Genomic DNA, 26456 nt, shown 5'->3' with positions numbered 1-26456 from the left:
TCTGAAATTTCACTTCTCATTTCTCAAATAGATTGCATAAGCAAGTAATGCCTCACATCTTTACCCGATGACAGTAAGAACTCACATCTTCTTCTAATTCAACTTTCTTTTAAATGAACCCTCTCATCTGATTCCTCATTCTCTTAATTTCCTTTATGTCAAAGCGACTCCACTGCAGATCATTCCTCGGGTTACAAATTCCTGGCTTATGAATACCCTGTACATGCGAACAAGAGTTTGGAGACTGGCGGGAAGGATGGGGACAGATTTACTGGCTCCTGCAGGACTATAGGTATGTTCTGCTGTGTGGGCACATGGCATTTCCAAGTGCCTTCTCTCCCCACTACCCACTATGTTAAAATAAATGATACCATAAAATACAGTAATAAATTCTTGGCAGGAATATGTTCTAGAGATGGTCTTGAATCACATAGGCATAGAAAGCAGCAAATAAAATGCAGGTAAATGAGACAAATGGAGGCAAGTACTATGGTTAGCATGAAGTTGATGGACCAAAGGACCTCTTTGTGTGTTTACATCTCTCTGACTCTGATTTATAATCCATATATAATGTGCAGAATCAAACATTGTACTGGGCAATGCTGCTGACTGGTGGGAAACACCCCATTTTACTCTCAATGAAATTCTATTAATGGGAATTGATAATGAGGTCATTCAATAAATTTATGTTGACATGTCTATTTACTTCAACATAAACAGTATATTAACAAATCTGAAACCTGTAGTTAATTCAATTCATTTCCTGTTGGGTGGATAAACTTACAATTATCTTATTTGTTTATCAGTCCTCAGATTAATCTATGATACAAACCTTCCCCACCAGTGAACTTTGACAATATGTACTACATGCAAACTGCACTGCAGCAATTCACCAAACTGAATTTGATAGTGACTTCTAGTCCCTGTCATCAGCGAGGCACCAAGATTATAAATATGTGGGATCAAACCTTCAACCCATATGCCACAATGTTTTGGACATAAATTACACTGGACAACATATTTTTTCAAAAGGTTTGCTTCCTGAAAAAAATGGGGATTATGATGGGCAACTTCAGGCTGAACCCAAAAAATTATTACAGATTTGGTGTATCACGTAGGAAGTTGGAGAAACATTAAATTAACTTTTAATTGAATTTAGCATGTTTAATCGTATAATGATGCTGACACATTATATCGGTTCAACTGACCTAAAACTGTTTTGCTGCTGATTTTCATTTGTACTCAGCATCTGATGCCTCTTGTGTCAGTGTCCACCAATAGTTGGCCAGCATTGATGGATTCCAGTTGCCCTGAAACCGCTTTTCCATGGTCGCAATGACCTGGTGAAACCAAGATCAGCAGAAAAGAAGTCCAAGTGCGAATGCAGAAAATTAATTTTCAATGACATGTCGTGCTTCATGGTTTTGTTCGCTGAAATAGACTTAATGGCAGGAAATAATAAAATTAAGTTATATCTAAAAAAAGATATGATATAGGAACATTTTAAGGTAAATTTTGAGATCAACAGACAAAAATCTATAAAATACACCCAAAAGTGTTCAGGAAACAAAATCTTCATTGTCCAGTGCTTTCATTTTTTCTTCATGGCCAGGTGAAATTCCTCAATTTTCCTCAGATGATGATTGTTATCATGGGAAGAATAGTTCAAAATGGCCCAATGCCCCTTTCTCAGATGAACCAGAGACATTGGTTAGAATAATAAAGAAAGAAAGACATCCTAAAAACAGAGAGAATGGAAACATTATTCACCCTCACATTTAAGAATCTGAAGTTAATTTGATTGTTTCTGACCAATTTTGTGTCCAAAACACTGATTAATCTGAAAATAAACTTCATAATATCAAGGATATTAACTACACAGTGCATCACCAGAGTCAGGTTTGAAAAAGATTGGGGAGGGATTAACAATCTCTCTTTCTAAAAGAGAGTGATAAACAAGTTGGGATCTTCCGACAATCTGGGAACTTTCTTTCAGCCAAGTACTAAGTTCATTCAATTCTATTTTACAACTCACAATGTTTGAAAATCAAAATCAAAAATGGAAGAATCTGTGTTATTTGCAATATATACCCACACTCCTGTTCGGCTCCGAATCATGGGTCCTCTACCGGCATCACCAACGGCTCCTAGAACGCTTCCACCAGAGTTGTCTCCGCTCCATCCTCAACATTCATTGGAGCGCTTTCATCCCTAACGTCGAAGTACTCGAGATGGCAGAGGTTGACAGCATCGAGTCCACGCTGCTGAAGATACAGCTGCGCTGGGTGGGTCACGTCTCCAGAATGGAGGACCATCGCCTTCCCAAGATCGTGTTATATGGCGAGCTCTCCACTGGCCACCGTGACAGAGGTGCACCAAAGAAAAGGTACAAGGACTGCCTAAAGAAATCTCTTGGTGCCTGCCACATTGACCACCGCCAGTGGGCTGATATCGCCTCAAACCGTGCATCTTGGTGCCTCACAGTTTGGCGGGCAGCAACCTCCTTTGAAGAAGACCGCAGAGCCCACCTCACTGACAAAAGGCAAAGGAGGAAAAACCCAACACCCAACCCCAACCAACCAATTTTCCCCTGCAACCGCTGCAACCGTGTCTGCCTGTCCCGCATCGGACTTGTCAGCCACAAACGAGCCTGCAGCTGACGTGGACATTTACCCCCTCCATAAATCTTCGTCCGCGAAGCCAAGCCAAAGAAGAAGAAGAAGTAATGGAATACTCAGCAGGTCAGGTAATATCTATGATTCTGGTGAAGGGTTCTGTTTTTCTCTCTCCGTGGATGGTTTCTGACCCGCTGAATATTAACAGCACTTCTTGTGTTGATTTGGTGTGCTAGAATTGAGCCATGTATTGAGTGCATTGTTGATGCTGTGTTGCCCTTTTCATCTGGCAGTGAACACTGAATAAGATCAAGGGATGGGGAGTGTTTTGAAAGACTGGAATCTGAAGAGAAAAGATTATAATAATCTCTTTCAGACTGGCAGAATGTGCCCAGCATGAATGGCTTAGTTTGGTGAATTCTTGCCATGTTCAGATAGGAGCTTGTAAATTGAAAATCTGGTCTCTCTTTCATGTCTATTAAACTAACCATCACAATGTGATAGAAGACCATAGACCATAAGATAAAGGACCAGAAGAGGCTACTCGTCCCATCGAGTCCACTCCACCATTCCATCATGAGCTGATCCATTCTCCCATTCAGTCCCACTCCCCTGCCTTTTTCCCATAATCCTTTTTTTGTTATTCTGTTTTACACCACTCTTTAAAAATTCCAACCAGAGTCATCAGGTTAAGGCTCTGGCTGTGGCACAAATTCCTTGTTGATATCCAATGGGTACAATGCTCATATGTGAATTGTTCCTCCAAAATAACACAGTGTAGCTGAGTTCAATCTGAGACATAAGTTGGAAAGAGAGAGAGAGAAAACCAAAGGCAGGATATGACCGCACATAAGGCTCTATCAAATATTATTGCTGGAACATGAGGGCTTGAGTTACAGGGAGAGGCTGGATAAGCTGGGACTTTATTCTCTGGAGTACTAGAAGCTGAGGGGTGAACTTATAGAGATCTGTAAAATCAACAGGAGCAAGATGATGAGGAGTAGCCCTTAATGCCAACTAGGCCAACATGGATAAAAGTGGGTGGAAGGACCTGTTCCATGCTCTAGACTAACTCACATACACAATTTGTTTTCTTCATTATATTAAAAATAGAAGCAAACCATAAGGTCTCTCCTTCATCTTTTGTATTCACACATTTGAAAAGTCTAAAATGTTCAGATTGATAACCTGAACAAATCTAACAATAGGGACATGCAGGAACTTTCAAATGTTACTTCTCTGCCTGCTGATTATCTGCCCTGAATTGTTTTTGCATGGTTTTCTTATGGTGTTCTGTGGGAGCAAGCTCACATCATGAAAATGCTCATAACTAGCCAGTATCAGTGATCTCACTGAGGGAGAACTCTAAGGATGGCAGGAACACTGGAATGGAAGCACAAGTTCAGGAATGTGAAAATAGAGATTGATTTTTCATCTGGCCCTCATCAAATGATCATGGGATTAGTGATGTGTTTCTTATTAACAGCCCTGGGCATTATTTATTCAGTTTACTGCAACCAAGAACCTTCGAGTCTGGAAAAACACAATTAGAAAAAAAAAAATCCAATAGCCACTTCAAACTTCAACTTGTGAAGGACATCTTATGTTGCATCAGTGAGAATTCCTTTAATTTCTGGCCTTTCTCCCCTAACACTGTAGTATTGTGTTAGAAAAAGACCAGAAATAATCACAATTTCAAATACTGGATTTTTCAAACCTAAATACTCAGCAGTATTTGAGGGTGATATTTTTTTCTTAATGAGTGGAAAATTTTGTGAGGCCTTTATTCAAATTCAGATTTACAGATTTAGGATTTTGAATCAAAAATTTATAATATCCACTCACTGTATCAACATCTTTGCTTATTTCTAACTTCTTGTGCTGTGGATTTTGTAAAGAACAGACAAGTTTCACAAAATACTATTCCACCCCAAACAGGAAGAGCCTGACTGATGCTGTGCATGTTGGATTCCAAGAACCCTGTCAGTTGATTGTTATCTGCATATTTCGATGCTTTTGAAAGCGGCAAACCTCAAACAGTTTTTTATCTGATATGCATGGAGGGTTTAGTTCATCACATTCTTGCTCCCTTCTCTGTTATATTTTTCAGTAATGCACATTAGTCATCAACATAATCTAGTCATTGTGATCTCATAGACCCGTATATCAATCACCAATCGTTGACATTTACTGAATTTTTTAATATCAGTTCCATCTGTTCCATGTGCAGAGTTCATGGATTTTATTTCTGTTTCTGATTCTCCTAGCCTCCTGGGGTTCCCCATTAGCCCATCTTCAGTCATCTCTCTTGCACTGTCAATCTTAATCCTGCTGTCTAGCTCTAGAACACATGCTAGAGCATCATATCATCACAGGAAGAATTCTCTTAGCCCTTAGATTGGATGGAGGATTAGTCATGAAGATGGATTTGGGATCACGATCTTATTTTATCAAAGAAGTAGGGCTTTGGCAAAAGGTCATATTCAGCAGAGCCTAAAGTAAAATTTCAAGATGGTGTTAGAGATTAGGTTCAATTGTGGTCCAAAAGCCAATGTTAATTAAGAGATTAGAATAGAACTGAGGGAATAAAATGTTAAATTGCTAGGAAAACAAATGGAGTATGAGTGGCTTCTAGATAAAAAAAAAAAGGAGCTTCTGGAGAGGTAACAGGACAGAAGATGGATAAGTATTTGGTGAAGTCCATCATTCAATAGTACATTTAGTCTGACAACAGTGAACCTTGTATGGAAAGGAAAACTATGTGATGTCTAAAATGGGCACTGATTTGGGTTCATTCAAGCAGTGGCATCACTAGGGTTGGTGTCACCAGTGCAGTAGCTCATGGTGTCAACAACCCCCCCCCCCTCCCACCTCACCACAATGGACCTCCTCCTGTACTGGACCATATAGAATCCTTAGAATGCTAACAACAAAATTGTTTTGTGAAATCATTCTATTGCAGCAGGTGTGTAGTGGGCCAAGTGGGCGCACAGCTTAAAAGGCTAAATTTAAACCTGCCGGTCCCGTGGATTGGCAGCAAACTTGTAGTGGGGTCCCATCTTGTCCTGTGGAGCCTGGGACACATAGAATATAAAAGAGGTCTGCAAACCCTGAATAAATCAGTCTTGAGGTGATTACTCTGGTGTGTGTTTGTATTTCTTTAGTAGCTCTACCGTAGTAGCCACTACAATTGGTGACCCTGACTGAAAGATTCAGCCGAAGTCTGAGTCTATAGTCATAATAGACGCAACTGCAGCAACAGTGGCAGCTGCCACCATGGCGGCAGTTAATACAATTGAACTTCACTTGCATCCTTTCTGGACCCATCAACCTCAGGTTTAGCTTATTCAGGCTGAAACCCAGTTTTGTCTTCAGGCACAACAGCAGAGGACACAAAGTTCTGGCATGTCGTAGGTGTGTTGGACGCCACTACTGCATCTTGAGTAAGCAAATTTATTGCCAATCCCCCAGCAGAAAACTAGTACACCAGGTTTCGCCAGTTTCTTCTGGATACACTGGAGTTGACAAGGCATGAGCGCGGCATACGACTTTGAACATGGAAGGCCTGGATACAGGAATCCATCGGGTCCTAATGAATGAGATGCTGGCATTGGCGGATGGTCATTCTCATTGTCTGCTTTTTGAAACCCTATTCCTATCAAAGCTGCCAGCTCGTGTCACCATACCCATTGCTAACATGGATTTCTGCCGTCCCCATGATATAGCACAGGAGGCTGACAGGCTCTATCGTACTCCTACACAAGAGTCTGCTCAAATACGGCTTGTTTTGGCAGCAGATACATTTCCCACGTCCTACAAGCCTCCTGTATCTGCAGTCCAATCAAAGAAGGAGGAACGTGCTGACATACGTCAAGAGTGGTGTTTTTACCATTGCTGTTGGGGAGAAAATGCCCATAAATGTGTCCAGCCATGTAGCTATTACAGGAAAAAGACAGGAAACAAAAAGAGCCAGCTGCCAGTAGTGGCTTCAGCAGCTGGTGCAAATACTGGCCTATTGTATCTTCAAGACAACGTGGGTAAGCGCATTTATTGTAGACACAGGTGCTGAACTTAGTTTACTCCCGCCGACCTATTTTGAAAGGACGCATAAACAACAACACCTGGCTCTTCGAGCGGCAAATGGAACTACCATTCCCAACTTTGGCATGTGACGGATCACAATTGGAATAGGTGGGATCACATTCCATTGGAATTGCATCTTAGCTTCTGTTGCTCAGCCAATTTTGGGTGCGGACTTTTTACGATCCCATGACTTACTGGTGGACGTGAAACGGAAGAAATTGGTTCATGTCACCACTTTTCAGACATACCCACTGGCATGCAGAAAAGGGAGTGTTTCCCAGCTCAGGGTACATATGATGCGCAAGGATGCCTATGTTGCCCTGCTCAACGAATTTCCCTGTATTCTCACTCCTAATTTCAATGCCTTAAAAACAGCCCATGGTGTGCCTCATTACATAGACACCTCAGGCCATAGACCCCAATGTTCAGGCATACAGTACAGCCATTACTAACCTGGACATACAACGAGTGGCACCACAACACGGTGGCCCAACCCTTCTTTGTGATGTGTCTTTGGGCTACCCGCGACCATTGATTCTGGCATCATGGAGGCGACGCCTTTTTGACCAGATACACGGCTTGTCTTATCCATCCATCAGAACGTCGGTCAAGCTCATGTCAAATAAATACATATGGCATGGACTAAGAAAAGAAGTCGCTCAATGGGCACGTACATGTGCCTCCTGCCAGATGGCCAAAATTCAGCGGCACATTAAGGCGCCTCTTCAGCCTTTTCCAGCGGTACACAGGAGGTTTGAACAATGCATGTGGACCTGGTTGGGCCATTGACAGTATCTCAAAACATGAGATACATTTTAACAGTGGTGGACCATTCCACATGCTCGCCAGAGGCCATCCCATTGCCATCCAGTGACACTGAAACATGCTAGGGCATTCATTGTCAATTGGATCACTAGATTTGGTGTCCCAAAGCACATAACTTCGGAATGCGGAGCACAGTTTACCTCTGCATTATAGTCTGCCTTTGCGTGCTTTTGTGGCTCACACCTGCACCACAGTACGGCATACCATCCACAGTCCAACGGCCTTGTGGAACGTTTCCACTGGCAACTAAAGTCTGTGCTTAAGTCTCGACTCACCAGTCCCAATTGGATCAATGAGTTGCCATGAGTTCTACTGGGAGATCGCATGGCCCCAAAGGAAGATTTGTCTACATCATCGACAGAGATGGTTTATGGCATGGTACTTACAGTTCCAGGGGACATTCATTTCACAACCAACTGGATGTCCTTCAGCAACTTCAACGTGGTATCACTAGCAAGAAACCTGTTCCTACCAGGCATGGAACCCCTAAACAACATGTGCCCCCACAGCTCTTCGACGCTGATTTTGTTTTTGTATGCTGACAGGTCCCAGAAGCGCCGTTACAAAGACCATATAAGGGCACTTGAGGGGACGGAGTTGTGTTTACTTTGGACATTGGGGGACATTCGCAGCTGTTTAGTGTAGACAGACTTGAGCTTGCCTCTAGAAGTTGTTGATGGACAGACTGACATGCCAAACTTCCTTAGTCTTCTAAAAAAGCAGAGATGCTGTTATGTTTCTTGATGATTGTATCGAAATGCTTGTTCTAGGTCAGATCAGTGGAGCTATTTATTCCTCAGAGCTTGAAGCTATCTACTCTATTAACAAGTGCTTTTAATATGAACAGGAGTGTGTACTCAGTCACCTCTTCTGAGATCATTGATCATCTCCTTCATCTTACTGATAGTAAGAGGGAGGTTGTTATCTTGCTACTGGACTTACAAACCTTTCCTGTATTTTGATTGATCATTATTTAATACCTGGTCCACCTCCATGGTGCCATTTGAGAATGGAGTCGAAACAGTATTTAGCTGTAAAATTATGGAAGTAGAGGGAGTATAGAGTGGACGAAGTACAAATCCAGTGTTGAGTTGTTGCCCATCTTCACTGATTGCGATCGGTTAGACAGGAAATCAAGAATCCAGTTTCAGAGAGGGGATATGGGAAGTTTGGAAATGAGTTTTCTGGGGATTATAGTATTGAAGGCAGAACTATAGACTGTGAACAATTATCTAACATATGTGTCTTTGGATTGAAGGTGTTCCAGGCCAAGGAAGAAGGCACTTGCTGTGGATCTGTTTGGCCAATAGGCAAATTAAAGTGGGTCAAATCTGTCTGGGAAGCTAAAAGAGTTGATGTGAGCCATGACTAGCCTCTCAGAGCACTTTATGATGGTCAATGTCAAAGTCAATAGTCATTTAGACTTGTTATTCTGCTTTTCTTCAGTACTGGTATATGGTGGCCTTCTTGAAGCAACCAGGGACTTTGAACTATTATAGGGAGAGATTAAAGATGTCTCTCAATAAGTCCACCAGTTGATATGTGCAGGCTTCCAGGACATGTGCTGGAACTCTGTCTGGGTCAATCACTTTCCGCAGGTTCTTCTGTCAGAAGGCCACCCTATCCAGAAACAATGACCATGGATGCAACATCACTTGTAATAATTAGTGTTTTTTAGACAGCAATGTTGGAAAAATCTGTGAAAAGCTTAAAATAACCGTGTGGTTGTTTACACTGTATGCCTTAAGTTCCCGTGCATGTTAATCCCGGTGCTTTTACATGGAGCAACATGGCTTGTGTCATTATCTGGACATTGAATTCATGAGGTGAGTTTTGAAGTGCGATTTAGACTGCAGGCTTCCCTTGAAAAGTAGTAGGGGTCTTTCAGGATAAATCGCGGTGCAGGAATTTACTAAAAATGTCTGCATTTTCCTTTTTAGATTGCCCATGTAACAGCAAATTTTGTTGATTGTGTCATCACATGCCTGCAGTCTAAAAACCCTAATTGATGTGATGTCACCTCCATGTTGGCTCCCTGTTTAAAGTGAGCATAAAATATATTTAACTCATCAGGGTGTGCTGCAGTGATGCATTGTGTGCTGAAGAGAATTTAATTCTGATCACTCTTGCTGAGTACTTTCTGTCAATTTCATTTTTATAGATGTGTTACCATTTGCTGTGGGTGACAAAGTGAAATCTCTACTGGTTGGACTCTAGCTATATGACCCTTTGAGTTGGTCCACAGAATAATCACACAATGCTTACCTCAGGAATGTGACTGAATAAATATTTAGATGGAAAGTTTGAACACTGATATCTTATCAGTGTTTATCAGATTGGCAGCAACTCTAAGGGAGCAGAACCTGATGTGATACCACAGGAAAGAGAAGCAATGACTGAGATAGAATAAATTGTGTTCTCTAAAAGATTCCTTTAACAGGCGTCTCCATTCTTTGTCTCTGTGCCTCTTGACTGGGATACAAACCCTTCTTTGGGCCCAGTTGAACAGGAAAGTATGCAGACACTGGGGTAGAGTGCAATACACGAATCTGCTGGAGAAACTTAGCAGGTCATTCAGCGACAATAGGAAGTAAAAGGTAACCAAAGTTTCAGGCCTGAGCCCTTCGTCAAGGTATAGGTGTGTGGTGGGGGTGGGGGGGGGGTGCAGCGATTGGGTGGTTGGAGGAAAGGAGTGAAGAGTGGAGGAATGAAAGGGCAGGGGGATGAGAACAGGAATAACAGGTAAGAATCATAGGTGGATATAGGTGGGAGGCGAGAAAAGAAAAAAAAAAGCTGAGGTGCTGGGGAAGGGGGTATCTCTCTGCGCAGAGAGGGAAGGAAAGGGGTTGAGAAACTGGAGGAAAGGAGACAGAGGAGCAGGGAAAGAGAGATGGGAGGGGTTTAACACTATGGTCCCCAAGTATGCGTTTGGTCTCACCAATGTAGATTGGCCATATCGGGAACACTAAATGCAGTAGATCATGTTGGATGAGGTGCACAAGAAACTTAACCTCACTTGTAAAGGATGTTTAGGTCCATGGATGGTGGTGAGGGAAGAGGCATAAGAGCAAGTGTTGCACCTTTTACAGTTGCAGGGCAATGTACTGGGGTCACAGAGAGGTGGGTGTGAAGGGATGAGTAGAGAAGGGAATCACAAAGAGAGCAATCCCCATGGTAGGCAGAAAAGGGTGAAGAGTGGTAGATGTGGCTGGTGGTGGAGTCTAGTTACAGCTGACTGAAATGATGAAGAATATGCACTAAATGCAGAAGCTGATGGAGTGAAAGGTGAAGACAAGGGAATCCTGATCCCTGTTCTGTTTAGAGGTGGTGCAGCTGGGGGCTGCATTAGGATAGAATTCTGAGAAATGGAGGAAATGCAAGATATGACTCTACTGACCACAGAAGAGGAGAAGCTGTGTTCCCTGAGAAATGATGACATTTCAGATGTTGGGGATGGAAGGTTTCATCTTGAGGGGCCTCAACATAGCTGTGGGAGACAGTGGGTTTGTAGCAAACATCACTATATTAGCTTGTCTCTTGAGACAGAGAGATTGAGAAAGAGATGGTCCAAGTGAATTTGAGAGCAGGGTGGAAGTTAGAGCCAAAGTTTATAACTTGATGAGTTTTGCACAGGAGCAGGAAGTAGCACTTGTTGCAGTCATTGTTTTCTCAAGTTTCTCCAATACAAATGGGCAGTCTGAATGGAAAAATATCCAGATCCTGGTTCCAATGTTGCAACCCATGAAAAACGATGTCAAATATTGAAATCACATAACCACAAGCTGGTCATTTTGCGTCCCTTTGTTCCCATTTCTGAGCAGTTTTCCAACTCCAATCTCTCTTTTGACTCATCCAAGTGGAGAACTCCAAAGTCACGGAGCCATCTATCCATTCTTCAAATTAGCTGTGGCTGTGACTTTCAAGAAGCAATTCAATCAAGAACAGAAACACTAGCTTTCAGGTTATGAGATTGAGCTAAACAAAATTGGTTAACCCCAGTTAATCCAGAGCCTGCCACTGTGGGCACAGCCACTAAAATCGAGGGTAAAACTAAAATTTCCTGAATGGTGAAAGAAAACCAGAATCCCTATTGCTTTCTATCCAATGATCCATATGTCGTATGGATATCGAAAAAGCCTGATTATGTTTACATGGATATGCCCAATGCTTGGAGTTGCTACAACTATTCATTTTCCAGATCAAGTGTGAACAATGGCCAATTGAGTGGAACATTCAGGGGGCAGTTGAAACCCATGCAATTGTCACATGGAACAGAGAGGAGAGGGGATGGAATTAAAAAAACCACTCAAACACAAAAGTTTAAAATATGAACCTGAAACCAGCTGAGATTCCTCAGGGCAATTAATAGTTAGCTTGCTGACTAATTACTGATATGCTAATGACCATATTTTATTCGGCATGCAGCCATGTAATCAGTATTTGCAGGGCGTGAGAATTAAAGTGTTTATTTAAACACTTTCTTCACGGATGTGTTATACTTCAGATATGATAACCCAAAGCTAATTACCCCATGTATAGAGTATTAATTAAGGAGCAGAAGAAAGATAGCAACTTGAATTGTTAAACCTGTTGACAAGTAGCTGAGATACAGCCTACAGATTTGCCTGGCTAGGAGGTGTGGTGTGAAAGTAGGTGATGGGGTTGGGTCATGGGGGTGGGAGGTGGGTGGGATAGGGCATGCTGGGGAAGTTTAACTGTTTGAACAACTGAGTTTTGAAGAGCAGGATAGTCCAGGATTATATCAATGCTAAATTAGCTGACTTCAGTGAACACAGCAGAGGAGGAATTATAATCAATGTCCCAATATAGTTAATCAGAAATAAAGCATTTCAGAATTGTCACAGTGATTCTCATTTACTGATATCAGGTAAGGGTATAATTGGGTTTGGCTGCCCGTACTGTTTACACTCACTGTCAAACTTCACAAGAAAATAATGGATCCTTGGCTGAAGAACAGCCAACACACTATGCAGATTGGAAACCATAGTCCTGGAGTTTCTCAAGACTTGACCCTACAGTTTATGTTGGAGAGAGGCCAGTGGTTGAAAACTCAACGAATCTGGAACAAGTGCAATAATAATCCTGTGGATCTATCTCTTAATGCCCTTTTATTTTCCTTAGAAACTCCACCTCCTCTCAATAGGCCCTTTCATGCAGTGTAAAGGCACAAGTGTAAAGGCGGAGATTCTCTGCCCTTACATCGGGAGACTTACCTCTATGAATGTGTCGTTACCAACTCCAGGGTGCTGACTGCAATCCCTCATGGGGAAGGATCCGCAGCGCATGAACATAATGCAATTGCAAGTGGTTGGCTAGGGGTGGACTGATCACGTTGCAATGATGCCATCAGCCTGCGACCCATCTCACCTCTCTCTCCCACCCACTCACCCCTCTCCCTCCGACCCTCTCAGGGCAGGGGCGGCTGGTGCAGGCTGTGACAGCCCTGCAGGCTGCTCCAGCACCTCACCAGGCTGCTTCAGCCTTCAGGATCACTCGTCAACGGCTCAAAATGTGGCAGAGCAATGGCCATCGTCCCTACCCATAATCCCCCATGCAGCTGGAACTGTTCTGGGAAACAGAGTGATTCCAGCTGCATGGGGGACTATGGGTAGGGACGATGGCCATTGCTCTGCCACATATTTATGACGGATGGCACCACTTCCATTGGCTCCGAAGGGCGCTACGAGACGCCGCTCAACATGAATGCAAAGCTCAACCTGAATGCAATGCAAGAGCAGCCTTTTCAAGCTGCTCCATTAAAGGTGTTTATATTTTTCCCTCCGTGCTTATAGCCAGCCTCCAGACAGAGACTTGGCATGAAATGGCCTAATCCCTCTTCCCATTATCATTGTCTACAGGAGCTAAAGGGTTGTTCCAAGTGAAATCAAATTCAAATGACGTAGATTCCAATGCACAATTCACATTTAAGCCTCATTGTTAAGGCCTGTGAATGCCTAATAGAGGGGGAAAGCTTCTATTCATTTGATATTACTCATTTACTGTTATATTCCATACCTGGTACAAGACTGGGAATTTCCATGTTCCCATCCCACCCTCCCTTGGCCTTCAATTGCCTTGTGAGAAGTATGTAGTTCTGCCACTTGTACATTGCTTTAGAAAGATAATGGAAATCTGGCTTAACCAATTGTATGGTTTCCACTTATGTTCTGCAGGAGGTAGGATGGATTGTGGGCAAATGTTTGTGGTGAAACCCAGTGAAATCCTCAAGACAATTTGCTGCTAATTTATTTATCTGAGGAGGTGAAAAGAAAATAAGTAAATAAAAAGTGAGCAGATTCTTGGAGCCACATATCCATTCTTTGGGATAAGCAATTTATATATTCTGTACTGACAATAACTACACCAGCAGTTTTAATAAACTAATATGTACACTAAGAGGTCTTGTCTCTGCAAGACGAACCTGGAAGGCTAGACTGCTTTATATACAAGGTCACCAGGATGACCCCTGGTGACCTAGTGGTGTAATTACATATCACCACATATTCATTAGGGCAATATTACTTATTTTGAACCCGTTATAATGGAGTATAAACTTCTTCCATGACTTTAAGTACAAAAGGCTAAACAAGATGCAGATAGAAGAGAAGTTGGTTTGTACACTTCTATTCAATTGATGATGGGTCATCATTTGTGTTAGTAATTTCTCTTGGCATTATCAAGTTCAAGTTTATTTATCATCTGATTGTATCAGTACAATCTGACGAAGCAGATTCTCCAGAACAGGGTGCAAAACAATGCAAACACATACAGTATACAGACATAACAAACATACTGACAAACAATACACATAACCTGTATACATATATTAAAATAAGTAGAGTATATATTAATATATATTAATAAATAGTAGAGTAACAGGAAGTTGTTTTAGTAGTTTAACAGTCATTCAGCAGTCCCACTGCCCATGGTAAGAAGCTATTCCTCAGCCTGGTGGTTCTGGCTCTGATACTCCTGTATCTCCTGTGTATGGAGTGATGGGGTACTCACAGATTTTGTGAGCCCCCTTTAAACAATTATCTCGGTAAATAACATTATTGGGGAGGGGAGAGACTGCTTTTATGGTCCTGTGGATTGACCACCGATCTGATGCTCTACAGTAGTGTAGATGTGAGGTGGATGCAAAAGTTAAAATTTTACAGTCGATTCTGATTGTTTTCACACTGAATCTGCCTGTGCAAACTGGTTTGCATTCTCATGGAATAAAAGCAAAAGGGTGGCACGGTAAGCGTAGTGGTTAGTGCATTGCTATTACGGTGCCATCAACCCGTGTTCAAATCTGGCACTGTCTGTAAGGAGTTTGCATGTTTTCCTTGTGTCTGTGTGAGTTTTCTTCAGGTGCTCTGGTTTCCTCCCACCTTCCAAAACATACAGGAGTTGTATCTTAATTGGGGTATTTGGGCTACAAGGGCTTGTGGTCCATAAGGGCCTGTTACTATGGCTTATGTCTAAATTAAAATAAAAATATAAAATATAAAATGCAAATTTCAAAATAGTATCGCAACATCTGCACTTCCAAGAAAGAGACAGCTTAGTCTTTTCCCTTCTTAAAAGTGTACTCTTCTTAAAGTCCTGTGCTCTTTTGTGTTGCCACTAGCTCCAATTTCTTCATTTCAAAGTAACTCCCTCTGTGGGAATAAAGACTCCAATTTAAGACAGAAATGGACATCCATCCCACTCCTCCCCTCCCTTCCAAACATAGACACAGCCGAGTATAGTATACAATTACTATCCATATCTGATTGGCTGGATGGTCAGTTGCTTTAAAAATGTTGGTCCCTCCTTTATCCACAACAAGCCTCCACTGTGTGATCTGTCCTTAGCTCCAGTCTGGACTTGTCTCCTCTGACTGCACCATTTCATCTGGCTCCCTTCTGCATTCTTCTCATCACTTGACCTTCGTCCCTTGCAAGGTCCAGAGTTCCTGTGGAGTGGCACTGAGGGCCGGCTTGTCCAGAGCTGAGACAAAACATCCACTGTCCATTTCTGTCCGAGACACTGCAGCCAATGAATACTCTCTACTAAACAGCGCAGAATTTTTAAAAAATGAGCATAGAAGCCCGATGTTTTTGATAGCAACAGCACGAAGGAATCTGCTCCACACCTGGGACACAGAACTGCAATTGCAGGTACTTTTAAATAACTTACATCAATATGTACAAACTGGCATCAAACTGTGGTATGTAATCTTTCTTAAAAATATAGTAAATAGGAGCATCCTCTCTATTTATTTGAAGACAACCTAATTAAGTCAGCCGAGGTAGAACACCTTTAATGATGAATCTGAAAAGAGACAGATCTATCTGCTTCTGGTTATCTGAATTGTTAGGCCACAAGGGTCTCCTGATTTGCATTATTTAAATCATCTTTAGTTGTTTGAATTGTCACCTGAAGTGGCTGAGTCAATCTTATTGACACTGGCATGACTGTCAAAGAATGCCCTTTCAGATGAAGTGAATATGAGGTGCCAATATCCACAGTGCCATACTCTGGTGGGAACTTGATGGACAAAACAGAAGAGAAAAACTTCCAGTTGTGTATTGCATTTGATGTGACTGTTGTGTAATGGACGTCCTGCAGCTACAGATGTGCCTTCAGTGAGTTACAGTCTCATTGTTACTATTGAATGGATACCACTATAGTTTATGTTAGGACAGGCTCCCTGCTCCATGAGTTGAGTTCATGTACAGCTTCATATTGGACCCATTATCTGACAAATACTGCACTATTGTTTAGTTATATTGCCCCTAGTTGCAGTATATTAGACTCAGTTTTAAGAAATTCAGTGGCTCCATACTTCCTGTCATCTAATGAACAAATGCTTTTCCACATACAGTAACCCCTATTCTTAAAGGAACAGTCAGACCATTGAAGAACATGATTACAAGGATATAAATATATCACATGAGAATTTTAAGATCAGAGAGGGGCCCAGTAAGATCTTTCTGACTGATCTCTTAATCCACATTCTCCTTTAAAGCCAATTGCCCTTAAGGTTTGATATCATATAGCATGTCTATTATACTTGTGCCAAATAAAATTAATTCTTATCACTTTGAACTTTACAAGTTTTAGCTCAAGTCATTTGGTATCAGAAATCATTGCAATTTTTAATAGTCCAATTTGATCACTTCAGTTTTCTCCTTAACCTTACTTTCTTTCAACATAATTTCTAAATGCAGTATTATTTCTGTAGTTCAATGCTACCCCTTCCAAAGTCCTCTTTAAAGATTCCCAGAGATACTTTGAGTATCTCTGGGAATCAAGCGACAAATTTAAATTGTCTTACTAAGGATGGGCTGAATGGCTTCATCTTTAGAAAGGGCTCAGGCCCGAAATGTCAGTAATATATCTTTACTACCGATGAATGCTGCGAGATTGGCTGAGTTCCTCCAACATTTCTGTGTTTTAACATTAAGATGGTATTAGACCTTCTCACCTACCTCTTTAACAACATTGATGGAACCTTTTATGCAGGACACCTGCCTCTTTCCTCATGGCTGCAGGGGTGCCTAGACACAACCTTTCTCAAGCTTTTTTTTTTGGCTATGGCCTCCTTGGGTCCTGATCAGTTTATTGGCCCCCATTCCTGTGAAGCAATCAAGTTTTAGGTGGTTTCTTCTGTACTTCTCTCCTACCGAATACATGAAATTTTTTTTTATAATTTCAGTCCATGTCTCCCCTTAAATGTGTTGTGGCTCCAGGGGTCCCAGAGTAATTATGGTTTGGTGTCTAAGAGGATGCCTCAGGTTTCCATTTCCCTTGATTCATGTATTGGTGTAATACTTATTTAATATAAGTAAACACACAAATGTATTAAAATAATGCAGGAATGAACACAATACACATTAAACAGAGGAAATGAAACCTCTTTTAAATCTTGAGAATCATCATATGAATTTACTTTTCCAAAATAATTTCTGACTATTTAAATTCAGATATGATTTCTGGACAGTATTTATCCCTGTGGTAATATCACATGAACAGAAAATGTGGTCATTAACACATTGGTCTTTGTGGGATCTATTTAGGGGCAAATTGTCTCCTGCTTCTTTGCATTCAAATGAATACTCATTGGGGGCTGGGATTCAAAGCATTTTGCAACATCTTGAGCAGGTGAAAGGCACCATGTAAATAGAAGCCCTTTCTTGTTTCTAATTCAACATGCTGCCTTTTTCTATGCACCATTACAAGTAAAAAATAAGTGTTTGTGCATTCTGACTCACCTAATTTCTAGCACAGCATACTGTATGCTTGTCTGCTATCACCGCAGCTGGGGAGAACATTAGCTTGCTGCGTGGCTTCTTTTGTATAAGTCATAGCTTGTTGGCGCTGTGTGCAAAGAAAAATGCAATGGGAACTTGCCCCCCCAAGGGATCTGAACTGAGTTCTGATCTGTACAATTTGGCCTTTGTGGCCCAATTGTCTCAGTTAGTTTATGAGGGTTGTCGTGCCTGTACTGTTCTGAACAACCCATTGGTAGTCTTGATAATTAATTCTGTAAAGGCTGATTGTACTGGTTCTGTGTGACTGAGGACCCCCACCCTGTGTGGATACTTTATTCTCATGCAGTGAATCCTTACACAGAGATATGGCCTCTGCTTCATGGTGTCTGTTTACACAAAACTATTGGAGCCATCAGCTAGTTCTGTAGTATACTACTGCTCTGCATGAGGAACTGGCTGGTTGTTTTCTCTCCCTGTTATCCATATTATAGGGCAGACTGCAGGAATGCAGTAAAGAAATGTTTTCAAAGAAGCCACACAAGTGGCATTGGTCCTTTGTATGCAATGTGTATTCATTTGATGGTGAGCCCACCTCACTGACAAAAGGCAAAGGAGGAAAAACCCAACACCCAACCCCAACCAACCAATTTTCCCTTGCAACCGCTGCAATCGTGTCTGCCTGTCCCGCATCGGACTGGTCAGCCACAAACGAGCCTGCAGCTGACGTGGACTTTTTACCCCCTCCATAAATCTTCGTCCGCGAAGCCAAGCCAAAGAAGACTTTAAATATATAGACTTGACAACACAATGAATATATAGACTGAATGACAGTATGAAAATAAATATTACTGTGTTTGTATTTCTTGTATATATATTTTAGGAATAAAGTTTATTTTTGTACTAAAAAATTGCTGGTGGAAGTTTATAAAAGTTCTAATAGAAGTTTATAAAACCATGAGAGGCATTGATAGAGCAGGGAGCCAGAATTTTTATCCTAGAATAAAAATGTTAAAAACTGGAGGACATACATTTCATGCAATTAAGATGGGGTGGAGTGGCAGCTAAAAGGAAATGTGTGGGGCAAGTTTTATTTCACAGAGTGGAAGGTGCCTGGACAAGCTGCCAAGGGTAGTGATGGAAGCAGACATGATGGTAGCTTTTAAGAGGATCGACACATAAATATGCAGGGATGAAGGGATCTGAATCATGCACAGGTAGAAATGATTTGGCATCATGTTAATCACAGTCACTGTGGTCTAAAGGGCCTGATCCTGTGCTCTACAATTTTATGTTCTATCAATATAACTTTACTTGCCTTCCGTGCCTAACAACAAATAGAATTCCAGGAACTCCAGCTGACTGTGACCTGAAAGGCCTCTATCCATTTTGCTATCTTCCCAATTCCTTCTTCACCAATCCCACCTCCACAGGATTAAGGTAGCAATTATTTATTTGCAAAATTTCAACTTGGAGATTTGTTTTGCAAGTTATTCAGGCAATCCAACTCAAACAGCAGACAGTGGAATAATAAATAAATAAATAAATAGACATATAAATAAATGTGAAGAGTAGTGTAACAATAGTCAAATAGTCCAGGGTATGACAAAATTACGAAAACATAGTGCACGGACTAGAAAAAAATCATTATAAAAAGGCATGATCTTTTGTCAATGCAAGATCCAGCCAAGAGTCTGATAACATTTGGAAAGAAACTTCTTCAATCTGAAAGTTTGTGTATTTTTTAACCTGACAAAAGAGGAGGGTGGTTTGGGGTGAAGAGAGCATGACTGGGGTGGAAGGAGTCCTTCAATATTTCAGCTAAATAATGAAGTTCCCAACCCTTCACCTAGGACAGTATCACAAAATGCACAGCTGCCTGATAAGTCTGATATCTAGATCCTTCATGATAATAGAATTGGATATCATGGAGCAAAATAAAGGCTATCCAAGTCAAATTTCTATTCCACAAATGGCAGGTTTAGTAGCTCAGCTGAAGTTCAAGTGGGACAACAATAAAATTGCTCAGATTGTGCAAAATACATTACATAGAACAGGGTTCACTCAGTGTATTATTCACCCGAATTTATGAGGGGGGGAGGGTCAGGGTTTGAATGAACTGGGAGTTACAGGGATGTATTAAATGTTATTCGCAGATTAAATCCAAGACTGAACTTGGATCAGTTTACATCCAAACAAATCTGCAGAATTTGAGTGGGTGGATATTCCCACAGTCAGGTCACTGCAGCCTCTGTGTTGTGTAAACGATGACTTCCCATATTTCCCACATTCGTAGAATAATTTTAACTTTTTATTTATAATTTAGATCACAGCTGTTCAAAACTTAACTTTGTCTCACATTGGCCACAACTGGCATCTCCTCATAACCTGTACTCAAGCTTCAGTCAATGTAATAGTTAATCCAAAAGTCAACAGATTGGAATGAGCTCAAGGCTTTTATTGATAAAGAATTTTCAAAGCATAGCCACACAATCCCTCAAGAAGAAAGCATACATTTTCTCCTGAACAGAATGAAATCTATTCCTGTTTACTCTTGGTGAACCTTTCTGGTTGGAGCCACAGTAAAACCCCTGGTATCCAGCACCAATCAGAATTGGTAGATGCCAGATAAGTGAATTTTCCGGTTGTTTGAGATTACTTGTTGCATGTTTGGCAAACTAACGGCAAGTTGCGTCAATTTTAAACTTCCATATTTTTTACCTATTAATTTTTTGTGAGTGTTTAACCGGTTATTTGAGGCTGCTGGTTGCTTGAATTTTGGATAATGGGGATTTTATCACTTGGTGTTCAGAGTCTTCTAATCTTACAGAGGCATCTCCTCCCCCTATCAATTCTCACCTCTCCTCTCACCTGTCCTCCTATCCAAATCTAATTAGTACATTTTGTCTGTTGGCTTGTGCTCCTCCCCCTGCCTTTTCTTTCCTTTTCCCAGCCTTTTAATTCAGGTGCCTGCTTGCTTTTTACTTATACCTTGAAGAAGGGCTCAGGCCTGAAACATCAGTAATATATCTTTATCTCCTATGTACACTGCAGGACCTGCCAAGTTCCTCCAGCATTTCCATGTGTTTGTGACAATCACAGTGCTCCAAGCTTTCTTGTTTAACTAACAACCTGGGGCCAAGTCAGCCGACAAATGGTCTAAGATTGTTCCTGTAGTTTACTAGAGAACGAGGACATGTGATTCTCTCGAGAAAGCCTATGGAAGAAAGAGGAATGATTTTAAATTATAATGATAACATACTACAGGAGACCTGTATAGTTCCAGTGGATCTCAACCTTTTTCTTTCCACTCACATTCCACTTTAAATATTCCCTATGCCATCGATGTTCTGTGATTAGTAAGGGTTACTTAAGATGGTATGTGAGTGGAAAGAAAAAGTTTGAAAACCACTGTTTTAATTGTACCTAATTGACTCGTTATGTGCACGGTTTCATAACTCCAAAGGAAATCGGCCAATGACAATTTTTCTCAAACAAAATATTTCAGTAACAATTGGGTCTAGAGCAGTAGTTCTCAACCTTTTCTCGCCACACTCACATACTACCTTAAATAATCCCTATGCCATAGGTGCTATGTGATTAGTAAGTTAAAAAGTTTGAAAACCACTGCAGTACATTATTTTTCATGTATTTTACCAAGCGCTTAATAGGCATATTACTTTTATAAATTTCCATGATACTACATTCTAGTAGTGCACGGGCACTTTTCACTGTAACAATACTGTGCCAGTATTGGGTTGGGAATAGTTATACTGATATATTATAAGAATATAATGCAAACTTTTTCACTTTGTTCCCTTTGCAGACAACCTATGCTACCAATTTCTGAAGTTTTAGTCACTGAGAATCATCAAACATCCCTCAAATATGTCCAGCATCCAAATTTATCCAAGACGTGACAAATGTAGAGGTAAGCAAACAAATGGGAGTGGGGGTCAAGATGACGGAGGATTTCATATTTTTAAATAGCATTCAATTCTGATGAGGTTGAAATTATTGACATAGGTAGGCCTGAGGGGAAAATTGGTTATGGGTCAACATCAACTTAAAATTTCCTTTCTACATCCTTTGTTAGTGATGGCTGCTTGCTGCTTGCATTGTGCTTGCTTCAATTTGGGAGGGCAATTTACTGAAGGGGATCTAAAATGGGAGTAAAATCCTCATTCATATATTCATTAGGATTATAGGTGGCTCTAATGCTTCACTAAGGATGGCTGAAAAATGAAGCATCACTGGGGCACTGAAGACAGTGCCATGAAGCTGAGACACAAGAGACTGCAGATGCTGAAATCTGGAACAAAGAATTATCTGCTCAAAACACTCAGTGGGTTGAGAAGCATCATGAGGAGAAAAAGAACTGTTTCAGATCTAAACAAAGGGTGCAAAGCAGAAATGCTGCCATTTCTGGCAACAATCAATATATTGCCTATGAAATTACTCCAGCAAATTTTATTTTTACTCCAATTTCCACTCAGAGACATACAGCATGGATTAATGGACTGAAGATCCTTTTCCAAGTTGCTATTCTGGGCTCATCCAAATTGCCTTCCTTTGGTCCATCTTCTAAGCTTTTCTTATCTATATATATCTAGTCAAATATGATTTGAATGTTAAAATTATATCTGCTTCCACGTTTTCCTCTGGCAGCTCATTCTAGATATGGACTACCTCCTGAATGAAAAACATGTGCCTGAGGTCCTGCTTAAATCCATCCCCTTTCAGCTTAAACTTATGCCCTCTAGTTCTCGAATCATCTATCCTGGGGAAATGATTGTGACATTCATTGTATTCATGTCCCTCATGATTTTGGAAAACTCTATAAGATAATTCCTCTACCTCCCACTCTCCAGGAAATAAAGACCCAGCATGTCTAACCTGTCCCTGTAACTCAGTCTCTCTGGTCCCAGCAACACGCTAGTGAATCTTCTCTGCACCCCTTCCTATCGATATCCTTTATATACTGAGTGACCAAAACTGCTCAAAATATTCTAAGTGTGACTTCACCAATGCTTTGTACAGGTAAATAATGAGATCCTAACTTCTCAATGAATACCCTGCCCAATGAAGGCAAGCGTGCCAAATGCTTTCTTCATTGCCTTCTCTACCTGAGTTACTCGGGAACTATGCACCTCAACCCCTATATATCTCTGTTCTACAGAACTCTCAGGTGTCCAATATGGCTTGTCTTCACCCCCAATAACTTCTCCTTTGGATTATTTCAGTTTCTCCAAATCATATGAGTAGCCATGGATACCCGTGTGGGTCTCAGCTATGCCTCCTTTCTTGTGGGCTTTGTGGGGCAATCCATGTTGCAACCTACACAGGCAAGGCTCTTCAACTATTCCTCTGCTACATTGTTAACTACTTTGGTGCTGCCTCATGTACCCATGATGAGCTCATCAATTTTATTCACTTTGCTGCTAAACTTCACCCCAATTTCAAATTCATTTGCTCCATCTCTGGTGGCACTCTCCCCTTCCTTGAAATTTCTGTCTCCATCTCAGGAGATAAGCTACCGACAGACATTTTTTTGCCAACTTACCAATTCCCACAACTACCTCGACTTTACTTCACATCCAGTTCCCTGCAAGGATTGTATTCCTTCCTATCAATTCCTCTGTCTCTGTTGTATCTGCTCTCAAGATGAGGTCTTGCAGTCCAGATCATCTGAGATATTCTTCTTCCACAAATGAGGTTTCCCCTTTACCACCATCTCCTCCACTTTCCGTTCATCTGCCCTGGCCTACGCTGCTCCTAGACACAACAAAATCAGGATTTCCCTTCTTCTCACCTACCACCCCACCAGCCTCCACATCCAACGCATATACTCTGGAATTGCCATCACCTACAACATGATAATACCACAAGAAACATCTTCCCCTCTCCCCCTTCCATAGGGACCACTCCCTCCATGACTTTCTCGTCCATTCATCCCTTCCCACTTGGCACCTTCCCCTGCAGCCTCAGGAAGTGCCACACTTGCGCCACACCTCCTCCCTCACCACCATTTAGGGCCCTAAATACTTCTTCCAAGAGAAGAAACATTTCACTAGTGAACCTGCAGGAGTTATCTGTTGCATCTGGTGCTCCTGCGGTAACCTTCTCTACATCAGAGAGACTGGAAACAGACTGTGAGATCATTTCGTTGAGCACCTTCACTCTGTTCACATCAATGACAGAGATCTCCCAGTGGCCAAACATTTTAATTCTGTGCCCCACTCCCACTCCCACGCGTGCACTGCCAAACCACTTCACACTTCAATTGGAGGATTGTAGTGGCCCGCTAACCACGATGCAAACCACGATGCAAGATGGCCGATGAATACGGTGACCACGCAAACCCTACGGGGGCCAATGACTTTCGTAACAGGTAACAACCCGCAAAGCAGGAAGCTACGGCGGAAGCGCTGACCAATCTGAGACCTGCACTGCCATGATGTTTTTCCTGTTATCAGTGCCGGGAGAGAATATAAGCCAAGTTTCTAGTGCAACAAACCAGTCTTTGACTTCTTGGGTGTGTGTCATTCTTCCCATACTTTGTGGTAGTGCCCATGCTACATTGATGACCTCGACAGGTCCATCTGCCATTTGGACCTAAAGATGACAGACCAGGCAGCTCTTCATGTGGTTTCATTGAAGCTGCAAACATTCTGGGTTTCTCAGCCACACATGTGGTTTCACCTCCAACAGATCACTGCCGATGCCACACGTTACTACTACATGGTGAGCTTGCTCGACCAAGGCATGGCAGTAAGGGTGGTTGATTTCCTGTGGCAGCCTCTGGAATGATGCCCTCAAGGGCATCTTCGGACTCTCACGGTGTGAGTGAGCCACCCGATTGTTGTATATGGACGGACTGGGGGACAGGTCCCCATCCAACCTCATGAGCGAGATGCTCGCCCTTGTTGAGGGACACAGGCCTTGTCTGCTCTTAGAGCAGATTTTCCTGGAACAGCTGCCTGAGGACATCAACGACCCCAGGAAAGTTGAAGCCTGGGTGGATGTGCTATGGTGAGTGAAAAAGGAAAGTGGCGCTTCAGTGGAGCAGGTTGCTAGGCCCTGCACACAACCAGCAGCAAGGCCACAGCAAGCGGAAAGGCAAGTGTACCCCCCTACTATCATCAACGATGAGGTGTGGGGACCCGTCAATGCCACCCACCCTGCATATTTCATGGAAACGCCATAGCCAATGGTCGTTAATGGCTTCAGTGGTTGGCCAATGTGACAGCCTCCTCCACGTGTGGGACTCTTTGTCTGGAAGGTGCTTCCTTATTGACACTGGTGCTGAAATAAGCATCCTTCCCCACCCCCCCCACCCTTGGAGTATGACACCCAGAACAGCAAGCTGGGCCAGGCACTGAGGGCAGCTAACAGCACCACCATAAAAAGTTTTGGCACCTGCACCATCCCTCTCCTTTTGGCAGCAATCAGTTCATGTGGACATTCACGATTGTGGCAGTGATGCAACCACTCCTGGAAGCAGACTTCCTGCAAGCCCACTGCCTGCTGGTGGACCTTAAAGGGCAGAGTTTGGTGCATGCCAGGAGTTTTCAAATAATGCCCCTGAGGGAAGACAAGTTACCTGACCCCACCTCGACTCCATTACTTTCTCTGACAATGCATTCATGTGGATCCTGGCGGAGTTCCCTTCAATTATGATGCCACAGTTTTCCTCAGCCAAACCAAAGTATGGGGTAAGGCACCACATTTTCACCATGGGCCCCCGGTCCACGCCGGGGCCTTCTTCCCCCTCTCCCCCCTCCCCCCCCCCCCCCCCCCCGAGAAGCTCACTCTCACCAAGGAGGAGTTTTAAAAAATGTAAGACCTATGGATAGTGCTGCACTCTGACAGTCCCTGGGCCTCCCCCCCTCTGCACATGGTACCAAAGGAAGCAGGGGGGGGGGAAGCCATGTGGTGACTATTATCACCTCAATGAGGCCACCACACTGGACATACACCCTGTGCCCCATATCCAAGACTTTACTGCTAACTTACAAAGGCCATGGGTATTTTCAAAAGTCGATCTCATTAGGGGCTATCACCAGATTTCAGTCCATCCCAATGACATCCTTAAAACAGTCATCATTACCCCTTTTGGACTTTTCAAGTTCCTGAGAATGCCCTTTGGACTTAAAAATGCAGCCCAGCCCTTCCAGAGGCTGATGAATTCTGTTGCCAGGATCTCACATTTGCATTCATCTATTTGGACGATATTCTCATCACCAGCTGCAATCACACAGAGCACACGGCCCATCTAAGACAACTGTGCACCTAGCTAAAGGAATTCAGACTAACTATAAACCCTGCTAAGTGTCAATTCGGACTGGAAATGATCAATTACCTGGGGACCAAATCAACAGGCACAGAGTGAAGCCCCTGCCTGAAAACATAGAGGCTGTTCAGCACTTCGCCAAGCCCCATACAGTGAAGTAGCTGCAAGAATTCACCGGTATGATTAATTTTTATCACTGTTTCATATTAGCAGTGACCTGCATCATATGCCCCCTGTTTGCACTCAAGGTGGAGGAAAAATAAAGACATTACCTGGGACAATAAGGCTTTGAAGGTGTTCCAGAACGCTAAGGACAAACTGGCCAATGCCACCCTTCTGGTACCCACCAGGCCAGAGCCACCAACCACTCTCTTAGTA

The 26456-nt window shown here is 42.3% G+C and overlaps 1 protein-coding gene across 4 annotated transcripts in view; it reads left to right on the top strand.

Annotated features, from left to right (window-relative positions):
* LOC138736627 (SH2 domain-containing protein 3C-like) overlaps positions 1-26456 on the top strand; it is a 247523-nt gene that overhangs the window by 37342 nt on the left and 183725 nt on the right. For 2 of the 4 annotated variants that reach the window (XM_069886454.1, XM_069886434.1), the window contains exon 5: positions 21612-21716. In XM_069886454.1, coding sequence (XP_069742555.1) covers positions 21674-21716 — 43 coding nt within the window. In that variant the 5' untranslated portion in view covers positions 21612-21673. Of the gene's footprint in view, positions 1-15440; positions 15692-21611; positions 21717-26456 lie in introns of those variants that run through there. The other 2 variants (XM_069886445.1, XM_069886457.1) reach the window with 2 other exon arrangements.

Source organism: Narcine bancroftii, chromosome 1 (genome assembly GCF_036971445.1).
Source record: "Narcine bancroftii isolate sNarBan1 chromosome 1, sNarBan1.hap1, whole genome shotgun sequence".
In the NCBI taxonomy this organism is placed as follows: Eukaryota; Metazoa; Chordata; class Chondrichthyes; order Torpediniformes; family Narcinidae; genus Narcine; species Narcine bancroftii.
The sequence above is the reverse complement of the archived record's forward strand: the minus strand, read 5'-3'. Positions and strand labels throughout refer to the sequence as shown.